A 24,932-nucleotide genomic window follows, 5' to 3' on the forward strand; every position below is an offset into this window, starting at 1 on the left:
GGGACAGAGGCTTCAGGGTCGGATTCTGGGTATCGGAGAGGAATGCGGCCGGGGGCGGGGGGCGGTGGGCACGGCGGGCTGGGTGACCGACAGCGTGGCCGGCCACTGACCAAAGGCGGTGAGGAAGCTTTAGGCCGGCGTGCGTGCGCGTGTGCGTGAGTGTGAGCGCGAGGGTGAGTGTGTGAGCTTCCCCAACCCCAACCTGTTTGAAAGGGTTTTAAAATGCCAAAGCCAGATTTCCCACGTTTTCAAAAGTTGCAAGCAGTTGGCGTTAAATACGAGCGCATCCCCCAAATGCTCGAAGGGTTTTGCTGAGTCGAGGGCACTGATAGAAAAGGAGGAATAAAAGCCGTGTGTGAAGGGGGTGCGTAAGTTGCCTGTTCACGGAAGGTCGGTTTTAGGACCCGACGGGAAGCACATTGGAATCTCTCCCTGCGGGAAGGCGGGGTGGGGCGGGCCGGCCGGCCGGCGGCCGCGGGGCGCATGCGCGCGCGTCTCCTCTCGCCGGCCGCAGCGCTCGGCAGCGCGGAATAGAATGAACTGTAACAAAACAAGCCGAGCCTTTGTATCTGCTTAAAGGGGACGCAGGCACTTCCCTCCTGTCCCCCCCCACCCCCGCTACGCAGCCGCGTCTCCAGGGCTCCCAGCAACTGGCTGGAAGGGCTTCCCTTACCCTCAGGAACAGCCCGCCCGCGAGGGAAAGCGAACCAGGCGGGAGGCAAAGAGGAGACACCGCATTTCTGAGAGGCAAGAAAGGAAGGAAGGAAGGAAAAAAATAACCCAGGCGGCGCAGAGTGGACTCTGGTCCCAGAGAGCACGGTCAGGCGCCGGAACGTGGACCGAGAAGCACCGGAATGCAAACAAAGCTCGCGGGCGCCTGTGCAGGGCTCGCGGGGAAGCCCAGAAAGTTTGTTTTATGATGGCTTGAGTGCGCGAGTGTGTGCAGGGAGCGAGGCTGCCAAGTTTCTCTCTCCCGTTGCGTTATTTGGGAAGAGATGTCTCTCCCATGAACCAGCGGGGGCTTGGGGGCTTGTGCTGTGGGGGGGCACCTGTTTCTTCTTATTATTTTTTTTGGGGGGGAGGAGGGGTATAACTCATCATGTCGAAAGTGATCCAGAAGAAGAACCACTGGACTAGCAGGGTTCACGAGTGCACCGTGAAGCGAGGACCCCAGGGCGAGCTGGGGGTGACGGTGCTGGGGGGCGCGGAGAACGGAGAGTTTCCCTATGTCGGAGCGGTGGCAGCGGCCGAGGCGGCGGGGCTTCCCGGTGGCGGCGAGGGCCCTCGGCTGGGCGAGGGGGAGCTGCTTCTGGAGGTGCAGGGGATCCGGGTGTCCGGCTTGCCCCGCTATGACGTACTGGGAGTCATCGACAGCTGCAAGGAGGCCGTCACCTTCAAAGCCGTCAGACAAGGTAAGACGGGACGCGCCTCCCGGAGGCGCCCCCACAAAAGGGGATCGACCTGCGGAGGTTCCCCCCGCCCCCCGCCCGATTTTCCCGCTTTTCTCGTGCAAACACCGCTTGGAGGGGAAGTTGAGGCCGTGCGTCCTGGGATGGTGAGATACACAAAGTTGTTGAGAGGTTGTGGGTTGTTTGCTCACCTGCTTTGGAAAGAGGGGCTTGGGTTTGCGCGGGGAAGCGCGGAGATTTATTTTCCCAGGCCTGGTTTGCCAACCTGTTATCTCCACCATCAAGTGCAGCGCAGCTTGACTGCACCTGGAGGAGAGTTGGGGAACTGAGGCAGGGGCAAAGTGGACGCTCTCCTGACTCCCTGGGCGAGCGTTGCAGCAGGCGCAGTTATTGCGTTCTTTGGTCACTTGTCTGTTTCCAGACCTGGAGAATGGGTATGAAGGAGGTGAAGGTCTTTTGTTATTGGACCTCCTCCATCAGAAAACCAGCGTCACCCCGCGTCCGTCCAGGTGGGTTAGGGCATCACCGCCTGGCAGTTCCAAAGCCCGCCGCCTGAAGTTCTGCATTCACCCCATAGCTGGATGACGCATGTGTCTCCATCGTGTGGCCCGGCCGCAGGCTTGTGGGTCGCGGTGGGGGGAGAGAAAGAATAGAGACGATATTGCAGCGCCACTCAAACTCAAGTTTATACTGCCACCAACATCACCACCATCACCATCACTGGGACCATCATCATGACGGTGATGAGGATGATAGCTGCTGTTTCTTCTTACTAGTGCCAGGCTCTGTGTAAAATGCTGTCCTTGCACTATTTTGTTCTGATTCACAACAATTCTGAGAGCGAGTTGTTCTTATAAACCCCATGTTACAGATAAGGAAACTGGGACTGACATTGGTTCTGTTACTTGCCCAAGGTCACGCAGATGCCAAGAGTGAGGGTTTGAGCCTTTGTTGCAGAGCCTTAAGCACTGAGGAGGAAGAGGTGGGGGACTGACCATGGGGGACAGACCATGGGAGACAGATTGATCATGGGAGGGGCACAGTTGAGATGAGGGAGCGGAAGCAAATTCATCTCTCAGAAGCCTGGAGAGGAGTGATGACCTTTTTGATGGCTGCTGGTTGGGGTGGGGGTGGGATGGGTTTCCTTACATCTTAGTTTGGTGCAGGCACAGGGCAGTCCCAGATATAGTCCGATAGAAAAGGACAGGATTCCCTTAAAGGGATCCCTTGTATGGCCAGGCACCTGTGCCACGGGTTCTTCCCTGTGAAAGCACCAGATTGAGCCCTGGTGAACAGTTCCCATATATGCCTGCTGGCTTGGAAGGGCAAGCAGCAGCTGGAGGAGTGTGTTAGAGGAAAGAAGGGTTGGGCTGAGCTAGTCCTCTTTTGGAAACAGGCCCGTTCCAGGTGAAATGGAGGAGGGGGACAGGGAGAAGAGTTGGGCCTTTTGGTAGTTTTGGGAGCTGAGGGACTGACAGTTATGGAAAGCTCTTTCCATTTATGTCCTCATCTTCCTCTTGCACACTCCTCCAAGAAGCCCTCAGGCATCTTGCCCGGATGAACAAATCCTTCTTCCTCTGGACTCCCCTAAAGGTGTATCTTGTAGTTTTTTACTTACTCTGAACTATGAGTGAGTTCCCTTCTTTCATTTCCATACAAGGTGGTAAGCTCATTGAGGGGAGAGACTGTGCCTCGTTCATCACACATCTCCCCAGCTTTGCTTGAGGTGCAGCACCTTGCCTCACCTAAGAACGTGTCCTCCCTTATCTGTAAAGTGGCTTTCTTGTATCACATAAACTAATAAGTACAAAGGGTGCAGAAGAGTGCCTGGCACATAGGAAGTGCTCAATAAAGATTAGCTGTTATTGTTATGTTTAAAGTGAATTGGGGCAGTTATTTATTTCTAAGTCTAGCTTTTAGTGTCAGGAACCTGAATTATGAAGTTCATATCAGTACCTGGATTATTACGACTTGATAGAACTGTAGAGAAAATACTGTAGCATTTGATGGGATCAGCTGTGGGTCGCCTTGTAGGGGCATTTTGGAGAAGGGGCTGATGGAAGGACAGACAGGAGTTCCTGCATATCCTCTGGGGGGTCTGCTGGTATCTAGTGGGTCCAGTGGGGGTGTGTTCTCAGTGTGTAAGATACTGCTTGTGGCTAAGCCTCCCTCCACTAGTTACCGAAGATCAGGAGGCATTGTCCTAGGGCTACCTCATCGAGGCACTTCGGTCACGTAACAAAGTGTGTTTGGATTCAGGCAGCTCTGGATTCGAGGGAAGCTGTAGTGTCTTCACACCTTATTTCCTTTCGGCCAGAACTATTTTGTGTGCTAGATAGGAATGCTCATAGAATGTTTGTGTGTGTGTGTGTGTGTGTGTGTGTGTGTGTGTGTGTGTATTCTTCTTGTAATGGGATAGAATAAAGATATGGATGGGGACACCTGAATGGCCTGGAATCCACCACAATGTGAAAGCTACTGTTTCCTCTAATGATTACACAGGCACAGGTAGCTCTTCTAATGGCTTCATTACAGAGAGACAGCACTAGAAAGCATTTCACCAGCCTTCTCTTTCATATTGAGAATAAGATTTAAATTATACTATGAAATTGCCCTTCCTGTGCTTTCATTACTGTGTTTTAATCATATTAGATAGGCTCCTGCTTGGTACATGGTACAGGAAAATGTTACTTTTTTGTTGTCTGCACCTTGAATTAGCCAGTGCCCGGGACATGGGTCACTCTGGGTACTGTCTGTATGAAAATGTCACAGTCTTCTTGTGGGAGAAAATTCTGCTGTTTCTATTTCATGGCAACTCTCTGGAAAGATGCACAGACCAAAATAGTCTGTAGCAAATGGTTTTATATGAAGCAGGCCTGGATTGTGAAGGAATCAAGCTAAATGGATCTACCAGGTTGGAGTTGGTTCATTTTAAATGGAGAGGATAGTCTTTTGTCACAAAAGTGCCTAAAAAAATTTTACATGTATGTATATGTGTTATATAAAATATTTGTTACTTTATATATACATATAATAAAGCATATATATCTACTATATATACTATAGGTATATATTTACCTGTAGTATATATGCACAGATCTTAGGTATATAGTTTGATGGGTTTTGATAGATGTATATGCTCATGTTAGCGTCATCCAAATCAACATACAGAACATTTCCCTCACCCAAGAAATTTCCCTCCTATCCCTTTCCTAGTCAGTTTCCCCCACCTCTTCCAGAGGCATTGGCTGTTTGATTTCTCTCACCATGGATTAGTCTTGTCTATTATTGAAATTCATATAAATGAAATAATGCAATAAGTACTCTTGTGTCTAGTTTTTTTCATGCAACAAAATATTTTGGAGATTTCATATTACGTGTATCATGCTTGTTTTGTATTGTTGAGTAGTATTCCATTGTGTACATATGCCAGATTGTTTATATTTTTGCTTGTCAGTGGACATTTGGACTGTTTATTTTTTCAGCTATTATGAATAAAACTGCTATAAATGTTTCAGTTCTGCCACATCTTTGCCAAATCTCTGACCTTGTCTGTCTTTTGAACTTTAGCCATTCTAGCGTGTATGGAAAAAAGGGAAAAGTATAGTAGTTCCCTGTTGTCTGCAAGTGATACATTCCAAATTAGGCACAGTAAGAGATTAACAACAGCATGAGAAAATAGAACAAATTATAACTATATACTATAATTAAAGTTATGTAAATGTGGTCTCTCTTTTAGAATATCTTACTGTACACATTTAATGCCTTTTCTTTTTTTTAAATATTTTTTTAATTTAATCACTTATCATGCACTGTGGCTGTAACTTTTGCAGTTTTAAGTGCAACAGCAAAACTAGCACAGATTTCTTTTTCCTCCTTCACGATTTCACGCATAGAAAATTCTTACTGTAGATCTTAGCATCCACAGCATGTGATTTTTTTCTTTCCTTGTTAAGTCGGAAACGTTCACCTTTTCACTTCAAGGAAGCACTTTATGGCTTCTCTTGGGCAGATCTGAACTGCCAGCATCACTATTCTTGTGCTTTGGGACCATTATTGAGTAAAATAAAGGTCACTTGAACACAAGCACTGTGATACCTGGACAGCTGATTTGATAACCGAGTTACTAAGTGACTAACAGGCAGGATACCCTGGACAAAGGGTGATTCATGTCCTGGGCAGGACTGAGTGGGAAGGTGGGAAATTTCATCATGCCACTTGGTGCACAATTTAAAACGTATGAATCGTGTATTTCTAGAATTTTCTATTTAGTATTTTCAGACTGTGGTTGACTGTGTGTAACTGAATTCGCAGAAAGTGAAACAGGAGATAAGGGCGAACTATGATAATTAAGGAAACTTTGCTGTAGGATGAGGCTAGTGTTTGTTGAGTGCTTGCTTCAGGAAGTGCCAGGCCCTTGGTCGAGCTAGTGCTTTATGGGCGTTTTGTTCTTTATTTCTTACAAGGGCTGTACAAGTGGCTGAAGTAGAGCTGCACCTCAGCAGTGTTGGGTTGCAAAACCCATGCTCCTGGTTCCTGGGTGAGTGGGTCTCAACGTCAGGTCCCCAGACCAGTGGCATTGACATCACCTGGGAACTGGTTAGACATGCAGATTCCCAGGCCTCACCCTAGCCCTACCAATACCTAAACTCAGGAGGGTAGAGCTTCTGCCGTGTTTGTAACAGCCCTCAGGTGACTGATGCATGCTCAATTTTGAGCACCACTGTCCTAGGGTATAGAGTGCCATTGAGAGTACGGCATCACGTGGGGCAGGTGATCTGGGTTCTAGAACAAGGTGGGCCACTAGTGCTGTCATCTCTGGCGCGTCACCTCTCTGGGCCTTTCTTCATACCTAAAATAAGTGGATGTGTCCCTTCAGGTCCTTTGCGCTCCCCAAATGCTAAGATTCCCTGAATAACCCAGACTCCAGAAGTTTAAAAGGGTGTGATTGTAGCTTCCCAAACTGGTAATATTATAGGTCACGCTTACATATTTTTGTAAGTGAATTTTGTGGTTTTGCAAATTACCCAGGAACCAAAACTGTCCCTCCACTTTTTTTATAGACAGAATGGAGACAATAAATAAGACAATTTAAAAACCACAACACTGCCGCCAGAGCCTTCCCCTTACCGTAATGAGGATCTTAGGACCACATACAATTGAATATAGTTCTTTGTGCCCTTTTGGGTTTTGTTTTAACCTTGCGTGTTTATTTTGACCAGTTGGAATATATTACAGCAGCTCTGTAACAAAATAATTCTGTTCTCTTTTTAAAACACAGCGCCTTGTCTTGCTTGGTTTCCCGTGGACTCTGCTGCAGGGTCTCTGGGTGTGCTTTTTCGTCCCCCCTAGATGGTCACAAGATTGACTCCTCTCCTTCGTGTCTCTTCAGAAAGACCTTCTCATGTGGTGGTGTGCTGCTGAAGGCTTAACAGCTGGCTCCGGTGAAGGGGAGACCCTGATCTGTAGCATCACTGGAGATGGGAAGAGATGCATGTAATTAGTTCTCCAGAGCCAGTATGAGCTGGCCCCAGCATTCCACTGACCCTATGTAAGATAGCTCCCTGGATCACGTGCCATCTCCTCATCCTGGTTTGTGTCATCATAGCCTTGACTTAATTTCACATTATTTTCTTCTGCTGCTCCTTAATTGTCTGTCTCTCTTGCCTCTGGGATGTAGGGTCCATGAAAACAATACGTTTCTCTCACTTGTTCACCCCTCTATTTCCCAGCACTTAAAATAGTACCTGGCAAGTCATCTGTGCTTGCTAAAATTTGTTGGCTGCATGAAGGAATTTTCTCTTGTTGCTTCTTATTCAGATAGTAAGTGCAGACTAGGCCCTCCACATCTTTTCTTCCTTCCTGTTCATCCTCGATGTCTTGTTGTTTAGGGTCCTAATATGTTCCCTTTCTTGTCACCAGATATCCCGATCAGCTGATTCTCTGTGTCTAATAATTTATACGGAGCTATGAATAAAAGACAGACAAGACAATGAATTGTATTTAAGTATTTCTGCCTGTTGACTCTAGGTGGAGTTTAAGACGTGAAATTTCAGATGTTCATTCAGCAGGCAGGATGATGAGGAGCTTTTTTGTTTTCTGTTCCTGTGGGACCTGGTCTGTGTCAGCACCCAGAAGAATGACACTTTACCTCCGTTTTCTTGTAGCATTGTCCCTGTGTACAGTTTTTCCAGCCAACAGCAAATCGGATCTTTGCTACAGAAAATAGTCTGATTTTTGTCCTCTCTTGCTCTTAAACTGTGCGTGGTGTTTGTCTGTTTTTGTTTTTTTTTTTTTTACCTTAAACTTTCAAAAATCAATCAGTTTTTATTCTTGCTGCCAAAAGACCACTCTCTGAAGGATATTTTTAGGTTGCACTGTGGAACATTCTACAGCTTTTACAAAAAATAATGCAAGGACAGGCAACCCAGTACGTCCACTGTTTCTGGTGGCCACCCTCTGCCAATGGCTGTGTTATTTAAAAATAGCTTAGCTTGACCTTATGATGCAGTGGCATACAGTTGGCTCACTGCATTTGTTGGCATTCATTACCCAGCTAGTTTCGGATGGCGGAATTGATGATATCCACCAGGGGGAATTAAGTGGTTTATAAGAGAAAACATCCTGACATCTCCTTACCACAAGGGTTTCCATGAAGGATGTTGCTTTATAAACGATGGTTATTTAATGCAAAACACCAGTCTCTGATGTTAGTGGTCCCTTCCTTGAGTTTGTATATATGTGTAACAGGATATACTGATTTTGTATACACTGAGAATAAAGGCTGTCAAATTCGTTAAGGGCTGACATTCGTATTCTAAAAAAGTAGGTTACTGCCTTCCTGCCTGTCTTTATGCAGCTCATATATGAGATCTATAACCTTGAAAAATCCCTGGTAAACACTGGAGATTTGCTCTACTGCACCCCTATGGATGTCGACATCCATAGAGTATGTCTGGTCAGTTTGTTTTGGTGTTTTTCACAGCTGAACCCCCATGGATGTCAAGGACGAGCAAGTGGTGCTGACTTTTGCTGTATAGTATAGTGGCCCATGGAGGGGCCAGTGTGTTCTGGATGTCATCCTTTCTAAAGGCATGTAGCCAAACAAGAAGATGTAATATGAACAATGTCTTTTATTTTATTTTATTTTTAGCCGTGCTGCGAGGCTTGCGGGATCTTTGTTCCCTGACCAGGGATGGAACCCAGGCCCCCGGCAGTGGGCAGTGAGAGTGCTGAGTCCTAACCACTGTGCCACCAGGGAATTCTGAACAGTGTCTTTTATAATTAAATTGTAATCCTCTCTTTTTATAGCCAAGTCATTAAAGAATGGAGTAATCCATTACTTATAATCATTTCTCTAGTCCCTCTCTCTGAGTGAAAATGGAAGTCTTCCCAGTGACTCACAAGGCCCCCTATGATCTGGCCTATGACTTGTCTTCTCTCTCCCGGCCGTGGCCTGCTGGTCCCCACCTGGACACCCGGGAGGCTTACTTACTCATGAACTTCAGGTCTTTCCCACTTGTCTTGTCATTCCCTATTCCCCTCCTCTGCTTTATATTACTTTATAATATATCGATCATTTCAAAATAACTAAGTTCCTTATTTTGTCTCTCAAATATAAGCTCTCAGAGGGCAGGGCTGCTGTTGATCTGTTCCCTGCTGCATCCCCAGGACCGAGAATAGTGCCTGATACATAGTAATTACTCAAGTATTTCTTGAACATCCACTGTCACTTAGAACTAGAATAACTCTCTCCTGAGCTCGGTTGCCTCTGAAAATTCTGACATTTGACAGTCGCTGAAAATGTGGGTACTTTGTGATGGATTGCATTAAACTTGATACGGGTTTAACAGTTGCAGTCCATGACTTGGGCTAAATAGAGCTCCACTGATTGATCTAGGAATATTCTTGAAGACGTTGAGCATTGCTGGCCTGGCTCAAATGGTCTTTATTTTAGGGATTTAAAGCAGCATCGTGCTGAGTGTGTCAGGGAACTTTGCACACTCTCTCACCCTCCAGTGGACCATGAGATGTTCTTCTGGGCACTGTCAGCTGTGTGTATAGACCTTTCCTGTTACCATCTGCAGTATGGTGAGAATGAGTTACGTAAGAGAATTACATTCTGGCAGCTAACGTGTCAGCCCCATTCTTATTGCCAACGGAGGCATTAGTGTACGCCTTTAATGGGATGCAGTTATGTTTTCCGCAATAAGGTTAATCTTTCAGCCCATTGTGAGGTGAGACTTGAAGCTCTCTTTATGGACAGTGGCGTGATGGTGCAATTAAAAGGCCATTATGCCCTGATTATAAGCCATGCTTCACAGTTATTGCCATATACAGTGCTAACAGGACTTCAGGGCTGCTCGTAAGATAATCTACAAGTGTCCATTTATCGATGTGTTGTAGATTGGCAGGTTTTGGACTCGGGCTGGTCTGAGTTAGAAGCCAGGCTTTTCAGTTTACTAGCTGGGTGACTCAGGGCAAGATACTTCACCTCTTTCTTGCACATGGGGATAATGATACCTACTACCTGAGGCTGATGGAGGGATAAAATGAGGAGACGGAGGTAAACCACACGGCACAGGGCCTGGCACATGGTGAGCACTCACAAAATATTGGCTTCTTTTATTGTTTGAATGTTCCCCATTGGAAAGCACTTGGAAGAGAAGAATCTCTTGAGAGAGAGAGATTGTGGTACACAGTTCCCTCGAGAGCTTTTCAAGTCTAGAAGAAGCCCTTATTTTTCTGCCTGATTCATGTGCCACTTTTTAAAAAGGCTGAGATGGGATTCATTCCCGCAAGTAAGAAGGAAACCTCTAGATCTCAGGGTGCGTGGGTGGAGGTCTGAGCTGCCTGAACTTCTGTGTTGTCACTGGGGACAAATTGATTCTAATGATTGTCATTGGGACCCAGGTTCAGTAAGGAGAAGAGGGAGGACAGGTTCTCTCCTTTTTTCCTGGGGGTCCTGGGAAGGGCAGTACCAGCAAGGGTCATCCTTGAGAACTTGACGCTGAGGTCCTCTGATCTTCCTGGCAGCATATCTGGGCTCCCAAATCAGGAAAGGCTGGAGAGGCAGTGGGGCTTGGTGTTAGAAGGGTTTGGAGTCCAACTGGTTGGTTCTTACTCTAGCTGAAGAACTACGGGCCTGTTAACCTCCCAGAACCTCCGTTGTTTCAGTTGAAAATGAGAATAATACCTACCTCATAGGGTGGGTGTGAGGAGTAAATGAGAAAAACGTTTGCGAAACGCTTTGTTCTCTGCTTGGCGTGTAAGTAGTGCTTACCACAATACCTACCTAATAGCAGCTGTGGTAATTTTTTTTCTTTTGAATATTTATTTATTTATTTATTTATGGCTGCATTGGGTCTTCATTGCTGCATGCGGGCTTTCTCTAGTTGCAGAGGGCAGGGGCTACCCTTTGTTACGATGCACAGCCTTCTCAGTGTGGTGGCTTCTCTTGTTGCCAAGCACAGGCTCTAAGCACGTGGGCTTCAGTAGTTGTGGCGCACAGACTCAGCAGTTGTGGCGCACGGGCTTAGTTGTTCTGCAGCATGTGGGATCTTCCCGGAACAGGCTTGAACTGTGTCCCCTGCATTGGCAGGTGGATTCTTAACCACTGCACCACTAGGGAAGTCCTGCAGCCATGGTAATTTTCAGTTGAGAAATGAAGACCCATCAGTGAGTTCCTCTAAAGCAGTGATTTTCACCTGGGGGTGATTTTGATCCCCAAGGGACATTGGGCAATGTCTGGAGACATTTTTTGGTTGTTACAGCTCAGGAAGGGGGAGTGCTAGTGGCACTGAGGGAGAAGAAGCCAGGCATGCTGCGAGACATCCGACAGTGCACAATACAGCCCCCCACAGCAGAGAGTATCCAGCCCCAAGTGGCACTAAGGCTGAGGTTGAGAAATTCTGCTTGAAGGTATAACTTCATGGTTGAGACTGGGAATCTGAAATAGGAGCGGTAAATTAATCATCCTAAGTATTATATATTGATCTTCTGAGATGTCTCGGAGACCCTGGTTAGGGTTTTGCCTGGGTAGATGATGTCATTTTTATTTTAGCTATGAGAAAATTAGCAGGCGAGATCAAGTAATGTATGCTGGCCCCCAGGCAGCCGACACAGGTGAGATTCAAGCTCAGATCTGCCCGGTTCCAAAATTCTTATCCTAGTTTCTGCACTAGAGGTGTGTTGACCTCTATTGGGCTGTACCCTTGCTGCCTGAGTCAGCATACCATGCCTGGTGACCCCACCAAAGAGGGTCCCAGAAAAAAAAAAAAATGGATTCCCAGAGTGTTTGTTGGCCAGAACACGGAGGGTGCCGCTTCACAGTTTCAAGCAATTCTGCTTGTTGCCTTCTCCTTCTGTTTTGCCCGATCTCCCTCAACAGCAGTGTTGATTCTTTCCTCCTTGTGTGCTCTCTCTCTCTTTCCTTTTCCCCACGCACATCATGAGTTCAAGAGTCACAATAGTATCTTGCAGCGTAGGTTTGCTTGTCTGTCTCCTGCACTGGCTTATGTGTTTCTTGAATTCTTGAAGGCAGCATCCCTGTTTTCTGTCTCTTTGTAATCCCTGCCCTCTCCAGGTACTCAAGCAATCACTTTTGAATTGAATTCTTTTGAGGTAATGAGGAGGCATAACTTTTAAATAAATAAGAAGAATTCTTGCCTAAGATCTTGTTGGCTCGAAGATCTGTGGCTTATTTTTAAAGCATATTAAATATACTTAGCCATATGTCTGACTTTTCCGTGATGATTTAAGATGGTTGTCTGCCAGTTGTTGTAGCATTTTGAACTGTCGGGAAAATATTGAATTAATTGTGTTGAAGGTCTTAGAGGGCCTTTATTCTGACCAGATGTGTGCAGCAATGGAGCCTGTTGCTTATGTAATGCAGCCACGGAAGGCATCACTTTGGCTTGATTTAAATAGAGTCAGTATTTTACCACCTGGATTCTTGGCGAAGCGTTGGAATTTACATCTGATAGGGAGAGCCTGTTCATTTCCTCCTCCAACTATCAGCCTGTTTAAGTCTGTGTGACTTGGTTAAGAATTCAAAACTCAAGATCAAGTTGTTAAAAAAGGACTTTCTTTGGTATTGGAGCATGTAGGTTTATTGTTGGTTTTTTTTTTTTTTTTTAAGAAAGCACAGACATCTAGGTTTTTTGATTTCTTACCTTTAAAAAACTCAAATAACGTTATAATCTTGGATGACTGTCAGTCACTCTCCATTGCTAGTCAGTGCTTCCACAGCTTATTGTTTTTTCAAGGTGAAATTAATTTTTTTCCCTCATTTAAACAATGTGTATGATAGAGAAATATATGAATATATGAAAGGAAAATATATCCACATTGCCTATAATCCCATCTCAAGAGAAATACATGTGTTACTCTATTTTTATCGAGACATTTATATATATAAACATATATAAATACACATACATGGTTTTTTGGTAGATTTTTTTGGGAGGGTCTTTTTCTTATGAAAATTGGATAATCCTACACATGCTGTTTTGGTGAGATTTTTCTTTGTGCCTAACAATATGTGACAGACTTTTTTTCTACGCTACATGTAGGTCCACTTTACCATTCTGATGACTGAAATCAGTTTTTGGTTGTGCTGTAGTATGTTAAATTGTGCTTTCAGAGTGAACATTTAGGTTGTTTTCAGTTCCTGTTTTACACAACACACTGATGCATATCCTTATACATACATTTGAGTGACCTTCTTCCTCTATTTTCTTTGGCTAGATATCTAGAACTTCTTGGCTTACATGAATTTTATCTTTTTAAGACTTAGTACCTGCCATCATCTTGTTCTTTAGACTGCTTATCAACTTAAATCCTTGCTGCCTGGATGTGAGAGTCCTGTTGTTTCTTTACTTATCTCAGTTAGAACAGATCCTACCTAGCACTGGAATTGTTCCTCTATAATAGTCATCACAATTGCAAACACTGAGTGGGTCTTTTAAAGGGCATTAGGGAGTGGTGGGGACTAGGGTAAAAGGGAGCCTCTCAGCTTCAGACTGTTGTCGACATGTGGGGACATCACCTACTGTTGCCAGATTTTTCAGGCTTTCAAGAGAATGCAGAAGCTTGAATTGTTAAAAAACAATGAACTTTGTAAAATGTAAAAGTGTTGGTTCAAAGTTTTGCAAAAGCATGGATAAACCAAACAAAACACATCTGGTCCTCAGGCAACAAGCTTGCAGCCTCTGTTTGATGTATTTGTCTTTCTCTCTTGATGTCTCTCACACTTCATCTCTTCAAGAGCAGTCATCACATTTCTTGCTCTTGTCTGTGTTCTCAGAGCCCAGGATAGCAACCAACTCAGTGAGGGTCCACAAATGTGTGTTAAAGTGAAAAATAAGTTCCAGAAGTGGTCCAATTTGTCCCTGTAGCGCATGTAAGATTATTGGAGGCTCAGCTGGTGACAACTCTCCCATTCGGATTGCGAGGAGCTGGGGAGAGGATATATTCTGACAGCTGATGGTGACTGTTTGACTGTTTTATTGCAGGGTCCTGGTCTGCTGAATCTTAGAACTGGGTGCAAAATAGTGTCTTGATGATGACATTTATATGAATATGTACTGGGAATAGTATATATTCTCTGCTCTAAGGTGATTTTACTGTGAAATGTGTGGCCTTACAAATAAAAGGATGCATGAGTTTTATGTATACTTCTTAGGGAGATATTAAATCTAGCAGGAAAATCCCTCATTACATGACTTGTTTGGACATTCTATAGGTAAATCAGCACCTTGACTTTTATTTCAAGAGCAGATGCTTTCAGAACACAACCTCTGAGACTGGTGAGCATCTGTTCTCCAGGCCAGCGTTATCTGGTAGAATTCTGCTTTTTGAAAACCAGTGCAGCCCTTCTTTCCTGCCTGCGAAATGGATTGTTCTACATTGCAGTTTGTGGCGGGCACCCGGTTTGCTCTACTAGGATGGGGAAGGGGACTTAGGTAATTCAGATTAGAAGTTTAGGCCATGCGGTTTTTCTGTTGAAGAGCCAAGCAAAGAAAGGTGTCTATAAAATGAAAACTGTGGCATTGGCGGCAAAAGCCCAACATGGAGTTCAGATTTTGCCAGGTGTGGATTGGGACTGTTTCTCTTCTCTCCTTCTGTTGTTGCCTTCCCTCTCTCCATATCTGTATCAGAGTAAGAACATTCCAAGAGACTGTCTAGGAATTCAGATTTTAGATAGGATATTCTATATGTAATCCAGGACTTTGGATGTGAGACAAAACTAAGGATCCTTTTCAAGTTGAGACGACTATATGCCCTGAAACCCCTCCTTCATTATGACCTACACTTTTGGGGCACCCAGGATTCCCCCAAGTTGGCATGAAATTTGGCTTCTGTTCTACTTTAAAATGCCCAAGGGGGACTTCCCTGGTGGTCCAGTGGGTAAGACTCCGTGCTCCCAATGCAGGGGGCCCCGGATCAATCCCTGGTCAGGGAACTAGATCGCACATGCATGTCGCAACTAAGAAGTCTGCATGCTGCAACTAAAATCCTGCATGCTGCAACGAAGACCTGGTGCAGGCAAAAGTACATACATACACACATACATACATACATACATACATATTAAAAAAATAATAAAATGCCCAAGGATAAAATGTAGCAGGAAAAGCTTATATTCCGCAGTGTTTGAGGCTGGACAGTCATTGGTGAAGTTCCTGAGCTTTGGTCTTAGGTAAAGAGAAGAGTCTAGCTGTAGTGAATCGTGCCACATGCAAAGTCACAGTTTAGTACCTGCCCAGGGCTAGGAAGACCCTTTAGAAAGCACAAAGTGTTGTGTCAGTATTGATATATTTTACACACATCATGATTTGTAAGAGAAATGTCAGAGAGATAGGATGCCCAGCAAAGGAAAAATTGATGTAGCTCTTGCCTATTTCTGTCTCTCTAAGTCTGCGGGAAAAAACTGCCATAAGGAAGAAAGGCCCAGCCTTTCTTGAGCAATGTGAATCTGTTTCGGAGACATTTTAGCTAAAAATGTAAGCTCAGGCTATTCTGCGTGAAATAATGATCTCCAAGGAAGACAGTTGTGAGAAGACGGCACTAATAGGAAGATGATAGCTGGTTGTCACTGCTGGAGTCTTTGTTTTGGTGGAAGAAGCCCATCCTTGGGGTTTAATAAAACATGATGAATCACTGTATTGCCTGAATTCCTGAGGGAAGAGAGACATCCTGAAAAGGCTGTGAGAGAAGTTTGCAGCCCTGGGCACCTGTTACCAGGCACTTGTATTCCCCTGATGGCTGCCAGTAGCTTGCAGGCAGAGCTGTTTGGAAAAAATGATCAACTTCAGAACCACTGGCCCACACATTGGGTTTTAGGTAAATGGGAAGTGCATCATAATTACCTGGGAGAGTCTGCATGCTCTGGGCATCTGGGGGCGAGTTCGTTAGTGATGCTGACTTGTGTCTCCCTGCCCAGGGGAGTCCTGATAACCCCAACTCCAAAGAATGTCCACAGAACGCCCACTGATTCCGAATCATCGCGTGTTAATGAAATATGGGGATTACTAGGCTCTATCTCAGACCTGTGGAATCAAGAATCCTAGGGGGTTGGCCCCGTGAATCCACACTGTTTAAAAAAAGTTCTGGCTGCTGGTGGGAAGTTTAAAGCTTGAGATTCCAGGCTCTAGCATGCTGGCTGCTTCAAATCCCGTTCCCTAATAAATAATGGTAGCGGACCCCACTCTACACTCGAATGAACGTTGATTGGGGAAGGAAGTCAAGAATAGAAGGACTAATTGAGTTATTTGAGGTGCTAGTTGCTCTAGGGTGGCAGGTACTGGCTGTGTGCAGATGTACGTGTGGAAGGTCATTTTCTTGCTTCAGGAGCCTAGCATTAGCCTGGTAATTTAAGAGACGTCTTCTTCATCACCATACTTGCCTTTCTAAGATAGAAAAGGAACTCTGGAGGAAGGAAAGTACAATCTAATAGAACTTTCTGCAATGATGGAAATGTTCTTTACCTGTACTGTCTGATATTTTATCCACTAGCCACATACGGAGATTGTGTACTTGTCATGTGGCCAGTGTGGCTACCTTTCAACATCCATACTATGAAAATGAATTTTTTTCATTTTATTTACATAGAATTAATTTAAACTTAACTCTAAGTAGCTACACATGGCTAGTGCCTACCAGATTGAACAGTATGGGAGACATTGCCATTACAAATGGTGAGGACAGTCATATTTCTTTGGTGATACATCCAGCTGCTCCAAGAAAAAGAGGATGGAGTGACTCTTTGTGTTGATGTTTGTAAATGTGAAAGCCTGGGATAGGTAGTTTTTAAGTGTCCTTTTGACCATTTTATCAATATGTTTACTGGTGACAGTTTTCTTAAAGAAGCTCAGTGTATGGCAGTGTGCTGATTCTCACAAATGGAGTGGTTTATGTGGAACAGATATGTTCCATGAAGCTAGGGATGATGTTTTTCCTGTGGACTGCTCTGTCTCCAGCACCTAATATAACAGATGGTTGAATAAATTATTTCAATTTGAGTATTTTATACAGAGTGGGAGACTCTAAGTTATCTTGGAGTTGTATAAACCATTTTATCACCTTGATGCTTTTGGTTACAAGTTATAAAAGTCAACTCAGATGGCTTAAACAAGGGAGAGTAACTGATGCATGTAACCAAGAATTTCAGAACAAGGAGGGAGCTTCAGGTAGGGTTTGATCGGGGCATGGGTCATGTTTTTTTCTGATTTGCTTCAGAGCTGCCACTAGCCCATATGATGTCTTTGTTCAAAGCTGAAAATATATCTCTTCTGGGCAAACACATCTCTGCATGGCCTGGAGAGCAGAGGATGGGCTGGATTTCAGCCTATACTTACCAGCTGTAAGGATACAGCCTAGATGCTGTAAGGGATAGCCTTGATTCTCTCAGTGTTGCTCTCATCACAGTGCTTGTTTGGCCTTAGGATGGCTTCTCTTGTTTGCAGATGGCCATGGCAAAGGGGGTGACATGCCTGCTTATTTACAGCCAGGAGGAGAGAGACTGAGAGGAATGCCACGTGCTGTGTGCTGAGTGGCTGAGGTCTGTAATTTGTAAACCAGTCCTTGAGGCTTAAGCAAATTATTGGCCACTTGCATCGGGGCTGAGGTCAGTCATCTGGGCCAACAGAACCAAGATTTAGAAACCCTGGTCCAGACTCAAGTGTTACCTTCTCATAGAACCTTCCTCTCCTCCAGTCACTCACCATTTCATCGCTCTGCTTTTGTCCTCACCCTCATCACCATCTGAAATCAGCCCCTTTGTTTATTGTCTTACTGTAGTATAATTATCTTAGGGGCAGGAACCTGAATCATATACTTTATTATTCTTATGGCCAAGCTGTACCTGGCCCCTGACAGCTGAGCAGCACAGACATTTGTTACATGAGTGAATGAAACAACCCAGATGGCTGCCTTCTTGTGGTGGGTGGGTGCCTTCAGATGTGGACATGACTTGGGGAGGAGATGAAAATTAACCAGGAGCTCTGAGCAGTGCTGGAGAGCTCGGAGACACACTGCGGATACCCAAAGGGCAGAGTGAGAGACGAGCCAACCAGTCGCAGTCTGCTGGCAGATCTTGACAAGCACTGACTTGAAGAGGAAAATGGGAGATAAGTAAGCAGGACAAGCCCGTGTTGTGCTGAGTGAGGTAAGAGCCTGAGCTCGGGTGGCTGATTAAGACCCTGAGCACCCAGAGTGCGGAAGGTCACCAGCCCCAGCAGCTGTAGCAGGTACATCTAGAACCCCGGCCATAGGGAACCTTGATCGCTGTGCATCAAGAGAGCTAAGTGGTTACAGTGGGGTGCCCTGATTTCAGTTCCAGCCCACTCCTTACCAGCTGTGTGGCCTTCCGCATATGACTCAGCCTCTCTGTGCCTCAGTGTCCTCATCTGTAAAGAGCAATGATAATACTAGTTCCTGGCTGGAGGCTACACAGCTCCATGCTTAATTGCAGATTGAAATTGCAGATTGGATTCAACTCCTGGCTCTGAATACCCTAGTAGGTGGGTGGAGGGGTGTGTGTGCGCCATCTTTAGGGAAAGAGAGCATGGCCAAATGCTGTTACCCAGGCAAATGGTCTTTGGAGGAAAATAGTCTTCTTTTACATCTCCTGAGTTGTGGTAGCAGAAAGTTACAAATGTGAGAATATGCATGGGTTGCTTGTGTGTGTATGTGTGTATGAAAAGTACAGCCAGCAGTAATTAGGGACCCTATTTCTGACCAAGATAAAAGGGGGAAGATAAATGAATCCCAGATAATAAAGCAATTGACAGATATTAACTTCCAAAGAAGAGTAAGGATGTTTGCTTTTCCTTTTATCATGTTGGTTTGTGGCATTCTCATGGTTGGACTCTAATGCCTTTCTCCTGCTTTATCATGTGAGCCTAAAAGTCTGTCTTTCTTGTCAGACTCGGGAAGCCTTCCAGCTCTTCTTACCTCCTCATACTTTGTCCTAACGTCTGTCCATTGGACTTCAAGTATGGGAGTGAAAACCGAGCAGGGAAGGTTAGTACTGATGATGCCGACAAGAGCAGAATGAGGTTCAGAGCTGGGCAGGTCAGGCTTTGCTCTGAGGGCTGCCTGAGCCTGATCTTTAATCCTCAGCATGAGCTGTCAAGTGTGTATACCATCCTCCCATTTTAGAGGTCAGAACACTGAGGCTTGAGGGGTCATAACTTATCCCAGGTTGCTTCTCGGATTAAATGACAGTGATGGGTTTCCTCCAGGCTTCCACCAGGGTGCTGTATTATTGCCTCATGCCATGTGGTGGGATCTACTTCAGACGGCACCGTGTGCGAATTCAGGGTATGGACGCTTCTGGCATGTGGCCTGGGGAAGGCCAGAAGCCAGGCACCCTTTCTTGTGCTCCGTGAGGCTTGTGTCTTCAGTCCTTGTGTCTTCCACGGGGAAGGAAACGTCAGTGCCCTGGGGGTGGTTTAGGGTGAGTCTGCTTGGCCCGTCACAGCTTCTGTTTGCCAGTCTGCAGCCATGCCCTGCGCAGATCCGGACGCAAGTGGCTGCCTCTCCCAGCACTGACACACAGCTTTCTCCTCACACACGGTTCTAGGCATCGGAGCTTGCACGTTATGGCCATAGCAAGGTTCTGTTTGACTTTTTGAAAAATGGTGGTGAAATATACATAACATAAAATTTTGATCATTTTAACTTTTTAAAATGTAGAGTTGGGTGGTATTAAGTACATTCACATTGTTGTGCAGCCATCCACCACCACCATCCATCCCCAGAACCCTTTCATCTTCCCAAACTCTGTATCCATTAAACACTAACTCCCCTAGTCCCTGGCAGCTACTCTTCTAGTCTCTAGTCTCTACTCCAGGTTCCTCACGTGAGTGGATTATACACTGTTTATCCATTTGTGTCTGGCTCCTTTCACTTTAGTGTACTGTCCTCAGGGCTCATCCATGTTGCAGCATGTGTCAGAATTCCCTTCCTTTTAATGGCTGAGTAATATTCCATTGTATGGATATACCACCTTTGTTTATCCATTCATCTACCAATAGGCATTTGGATTCCTACCTTGTTCTAATGGACTTTCATCTTCCGACGCCCCTCAGAAGCAGGTGCAGTTAGATTTTCTTGATGTCTTGACCTTCTCTCTTCTGCTTTTTGTGCTTTCTCATAGCTTTGCCTAACCTTCCCAGGTCTGTCAGGATTGCCATTTGCCTAATATCTCTGGCTCCCAAGGTGGGGAATTTGTTGCTCGAGTAGAGCTTTGGCGGCAGTGTGACCTTGTCATCTCTTTGACACTTGGAGCAGTTTGTGAAAAGTATGCGTATTGGTCACCAGATCTTTTTTTTTTTTTTATGCTGCCCCTGGGCATCTGGTCTTGGAGGCTACAATCCCATCATCAGCTTTGACTTGGCCAACATTTCACCTTTCTGGGTTAGAAGCCATGTGCTTAGTAGTGATACAGGCCTTGCATTTCAGATAGTGGGGGTTCATATCCAGTCCCACTACTCTACTTGCTGTAGGACCTTGTGTGCGTGATTTTACTTCTGTGATGTAGTGATGATAAGAACACACACTTTGTACGGTTGCTGCAGGGATTAAAGGAAATGTTACAGGGAATCTCTCAGCATGGAACACAGAGCAAAGGCAACGTTGAATGAATGATAATTATTATTACATTACATTTGTCAGTTTCCCTCTTGAATCTGATCACTTTTGATTTTAGGTTTGTGGAGGCGCTGAATTTACCGCATAATTGACTCAAAACACTTCTGTTTAACACTCTGGTTTTTATCTTCTTTCCTGGCACTGACACCTCCTCATAGATTTTTATGGAGCTGAATTTGTTGGACCAAACCGTATGGAGCAGATTTGATAGAGACACATTCTGAATATACTATCTTTATGTCTTTATGTTATTTTTCTTAGATCTCTCTCTCTCTCTCTCGAAGCCTGAATTTAGTCACCACCCTGTGGGAAACTACAAATGATTATAGAGCAATTAAATGATTCCTGAGTCTTTAGAATTCTAGAATGATTGGTATAGAGACAGGCATTTTCCAATAAACTTGATGCCAGGAAGGTTACCTGGTTTGGTCAGTTTTCCTTGTAATTGATTGTTCCAACTGTGAATCGGATCACAAGCGAACCACTAGACATTTATTGCTTATTAAAAATTTTGTATACGTTTTTCTCATTTAATCCTTCAAAGTACTAGATAGAGCCTTGACTGTGTGTTATGCTTTCCTGTCAGTGCTGTTTATTGTTTCATTTACTCCTCAAACAACTCTATGGAGTATAGGTAGTATAATCATTCCCATTTTACAGAAGAAGAAATTGAGGCTCAGAGAAGTTAAAGTATTGTCTGCCACTGGTGTTAATGGCAGAGCTGGGATACAAAGTGGGTTCTCAGGTCCTGGAATGAATGATGGATGCCCTTCTGAGCACTGGGAGGTAGTTGGAGGCATCTTTACTTATTGATGAGGAGAGGGACCTCTCTTAGGTCAGCAGAACCCATCCAGTTTCTTTCTTTTTTCTTTTTTTTTTCTTTTAATTGAAGTATAGTTGATTTACAGTGTTGTGTTAATTACTGCTGTACAGCAAAGTGACTCAGCTATATACATATATATACATTCTTTTTCATATTCTTTTCCATCATGGTTTATCCCAAGATATCGAGTATAATTCCGCCCATCCAGGTCTTTGAGGCCGTATTCTGAGCTGGTTTTGATTTACCACAGCAACCTCTACTTATCAGTTAGTACATGTACGTTATGTTTTCCATTTTTCCAAATCCAGAAAGACCATCAATATATGACAGGGGCAGTTTGGATAAGCCCTGCAAATGATATAACAGATCAGCGAGGCTGTTGAAGGAAAAATGTTGTACTTCCCAACTCTTCCATTTTATTCCTACTTTCAAGTGATCCAGGACTCTGCTACTTTATAATGCTGGTACCTCAGTTTCTTCTTCTGTAGACAGAGTACTGTGCCGTATTTATAGACGTCAAGGCAAATTACTGGAATTCAATGAAGTTATTACTTGTATGTCTACCAAGGCTGAGCATCTGTCACAAGGACGTGGTCTCTCTGCACCTTAAATGCCAGCAACGGCTTTGCTTGTGCAGTCATCCCTCGTGGGGCTAGAATTTGCAAGGCCCACTTTGGATTTGTTCCCCAGACTGCTGCAATGCCCAGTCCGGTTTTCTGTCTTTGGGCCTCAGGCTGCAGTGTGAGGCAGCTCCAGGACACGTGGCACTGCAGGGAGCCTCGGCTGAGCCTGGCTTCAGAGCCCTGGCACTCTCCCTCCATAGCGTTGTTTCATCTGTCCGTGCCCTCTGGGCTCCTTTTATTTTTATAGTAAATATTTGGTTTCATTGGAGGGGATAGCTGGTGAGGGGTGGGTGAGTCAAGGACAGGGACACCTGAGCTGTGATTGCAGTAAGCAGCAGGTTTTCTCCCCTCTGAAAATTCAGGCCCCATGCGTATGAAGGTATTTATTTTATATTCCAGGGAAGAACTCATCTGTGGGTAAGATGAGGAGGTCTGGGGATTCTGTTGACTTCACTCCCTAACGTGATTTTAGCTGCAGCGTGGGGTGCAGTGTGAGGGGCACAGACTGAGGAGGGTGTTAGGTGTAGACTCTGGGGTCAGGTAGCTGTGGGTCTGAATCCCTGATCCACCTGTGGCCCTGGGCGAGATTTATAATCTCTTCAAGTCTCAGTTTTCTTGTCTGTAAAGTACCTGCCTCGTAGAATTGTTGGTGAGGATTAAATACGATAATGGATGAGAAATACTCATCAGCGTGCCTTGTACATTGTAAGTGCTCAATTCATGTGAGATGCCATTAATATTATTATTATTATTATTTGACCCAATGAGCAATGGGATTAAAGTCTTTATTCAACAGACACATATATTGTATGGTTTCTATGTGCAAATGAATGTACAAGAGTCCCAAGGACTCACAGTTGAAGGAAACATGTCCTCAAGGGATCAGTTCCACTATTAAATAGTAATAAATTGTTAGCATTTCTTTATCTCATATGTTAGTTATTTTCTATACATTTGCTCATTTAATTTTCAAAATAAACCTTAGAGTAGATACTATATAAAACCCCCATTTTACAGATGTAGAAACCGAGGCCTGGAAATTGAGGCAGGGCAGGCCTTTGTGCCTGTGGGTGCCCATAGCCACTTGTCTCTGAGTCCCCATGATTTAGGGGTGACTGTGGACTCTGATTCAGGTTATGGGGAAGGGGTACAGTGGGGGAATTAGTAGCGCTGTGGGCTTTCCCTGGAGGAAGAGGTGATGTGAAGACAGCCTGTAGTCATTCAGGCTCAGGACAGGCCTTATGGAGGACGTTATAGTTGTGGTTGGTAGGTTATTTATAGAGATGGGTGGAATATTATTCTAAGTGGAGGGAACAGCAGAGCAAAGGCCTAGCGGCAGGAAAATTCCATGCACACCTACGGCCCAGACTGTCTGGAGTTGAGGCAACGTGTAAGGAAATCATGGGATGAGATAACATCCTTTTTCTTTTTCCATTTTGGCACAGTTTATCAGGGTATGAGGATGGAAATGCCTTTGACATCTCATCTGAGATCATTTGGTCAAATCTGGAGCGTGGTCTCTACCCCCTACACAAAAGGCCACTTTACTGCCTATTTTTTTTTTCCTACTTTTGTATACATTTACTTTAAAAAAAAATTGAATAAAAGGTTATTTAAATTCCATGTTACTTTACAATTTTTAAAAGTTTCACACACATGATATCATATGATCCCATAATAACCCTTTTTATCCCCCTTACCCCTGTAATGTCCCTCCCAGCTTTCTCCCCACTGGTAACCACTAGTTTGTTCTCTATATCTGTGAGTCTTCTTTATTTGCTGGTCTGTTTTATTTTTTATGTTCTGCATATAAGTGATATCATACAGTATTTATCTTTTTCTCTCTGGCTTATTTCACTTGGCACAATGCCCTCCAAGTCCATCCATGTTGCTGCAAATGACAAAATTTTATTCTTCTGAGTAATATTCCGTTGTGTATGTATACCACATCTTCTTTATCCATTTGTCTGTTGTTGGGCCTTTAGGTTGCTTCTGTACCTCAGCAGTTCTAAATAGTGCTGCTGTGAACATTGGGGTGCATAGCAAGCTTCCTTTATCAGCTTGGCAGAAATTCAAAACTGTTGAGTAGCTGTTAGTCTTGATATGACCTGAGAAAGCCTTTGTGGAGGGCATTTGGGAAGAACCCTTCAAAAATAGTAACCTTTGATTTAACCTTTCCACCACTAGAAGCCTAGTCTCTGGAAATACTCAAGCCCTTAAAAGATGTGTTTGAGGTTATGTTCCCTGTAGCATTGCTTGTAATGACAAAAATTTGAAGTTGATTTATGTGTGTTGTAGGTGATTGAAAAATTATGGCCCTTCCCTACAGTAGCATATTCTGCAGTTAACTAAAATAATGAGATGGATCTCTGTGCCCTGACACGTAGACGCATCATGATATATTAAGTTAAAAAAGCAGGGGGGCTTCCCTCGTGGCGCAGTTGTTAAGAATCCTGCCAGTGCAGGGGGACATCGGTTCGATCCCTGGTCCGGGAAGATCCCACGTGCCTCGGAGCAGCTAAGCCCGTGCGCCACAACTGCTGAGCCTGTGCTCTAGAGCCCACGAGCCACAACTGCTGAAGTCCGCGGGCCTAGAGCCCGTGCTGTAGAAGAGAAGCCACGGCAATGAGAAGCCCATGCACCGCAACAGAGAGTAGCTCCCGCTCGCCACAACTAGAGAAAGCCCGCGCACAGCAACGAAGACCCAACACAGCCGAAAATAAAGTAAATAAATAAATAAATAAAAATAAAAAATAAATAAATAAAAGTGAAGGAGGCAGAGCAGCATCTGTAGGCACATCCCGTTGGTGTAAGTCGCTCACAGTTGACCTCATGGGTGTGTTTGTGTGTGCCTTAAAAATGTAAATGACGGGGAACTGTTAGCCGTGGCTCACTCTGAGCTGGGTGGCCGTCTGTTCC

The 24,932-nt window shown here is 44.7% G+C and overlaps 1 protein-coding gene across 16 annotated transcripts in view; it reads left to right on the forward strand.

Annotated features, from left to right (window-relative positions):
- Window positions 1–546: 546 nt before the first annotated feature.
- The window catches only part of MAGI1 (membrane associated guanylate kinase, WW and PDZ domain containing 1), a 622,148-nt gene continuing 597,762 nt past the window's right edge, over window positions 547–24,932 (forward strand). For 8 of the 16 annotated variants that reach the window (XM_057704342.1, XM_057704344.1, XM_057704345.1 and 5 more), the window contains exon 1: window positions 551–1,412. In XM_057704342.1, coding sequence (XP_057560325.1) covers window positions 1,100–1,412 — 313 coding nt within the window. In that variant the 5' untranslated portion in view covers window positions 551–1,099. Of the gene's footprint in view, window positions 1,413–24,932 lie in introns of all 16 variants that reach the window. The other 8 variants (XM_057704350.1, XM_057704351.1, XM_057704358.1 and 5 more) reach the window with 3 other exon arrangements.

Source organism: Hippopotamus amphibius, chromosome 13 (genome assembly GCF_030028045.1).
Source record: "Hippopotamus amphibius kiboko isolate mHipAmp2 chromosome 13, mHipAmp2.hap2, whole genome shotgun sequence".
Taxonomy (NCBI): domain Eukaryota; kingdom Metazoa; phylum Chordata; class Mammalia; order Artiodactyla; family Hippopotamidae; genus Hippopotamus; species Hippopotamus amphibius.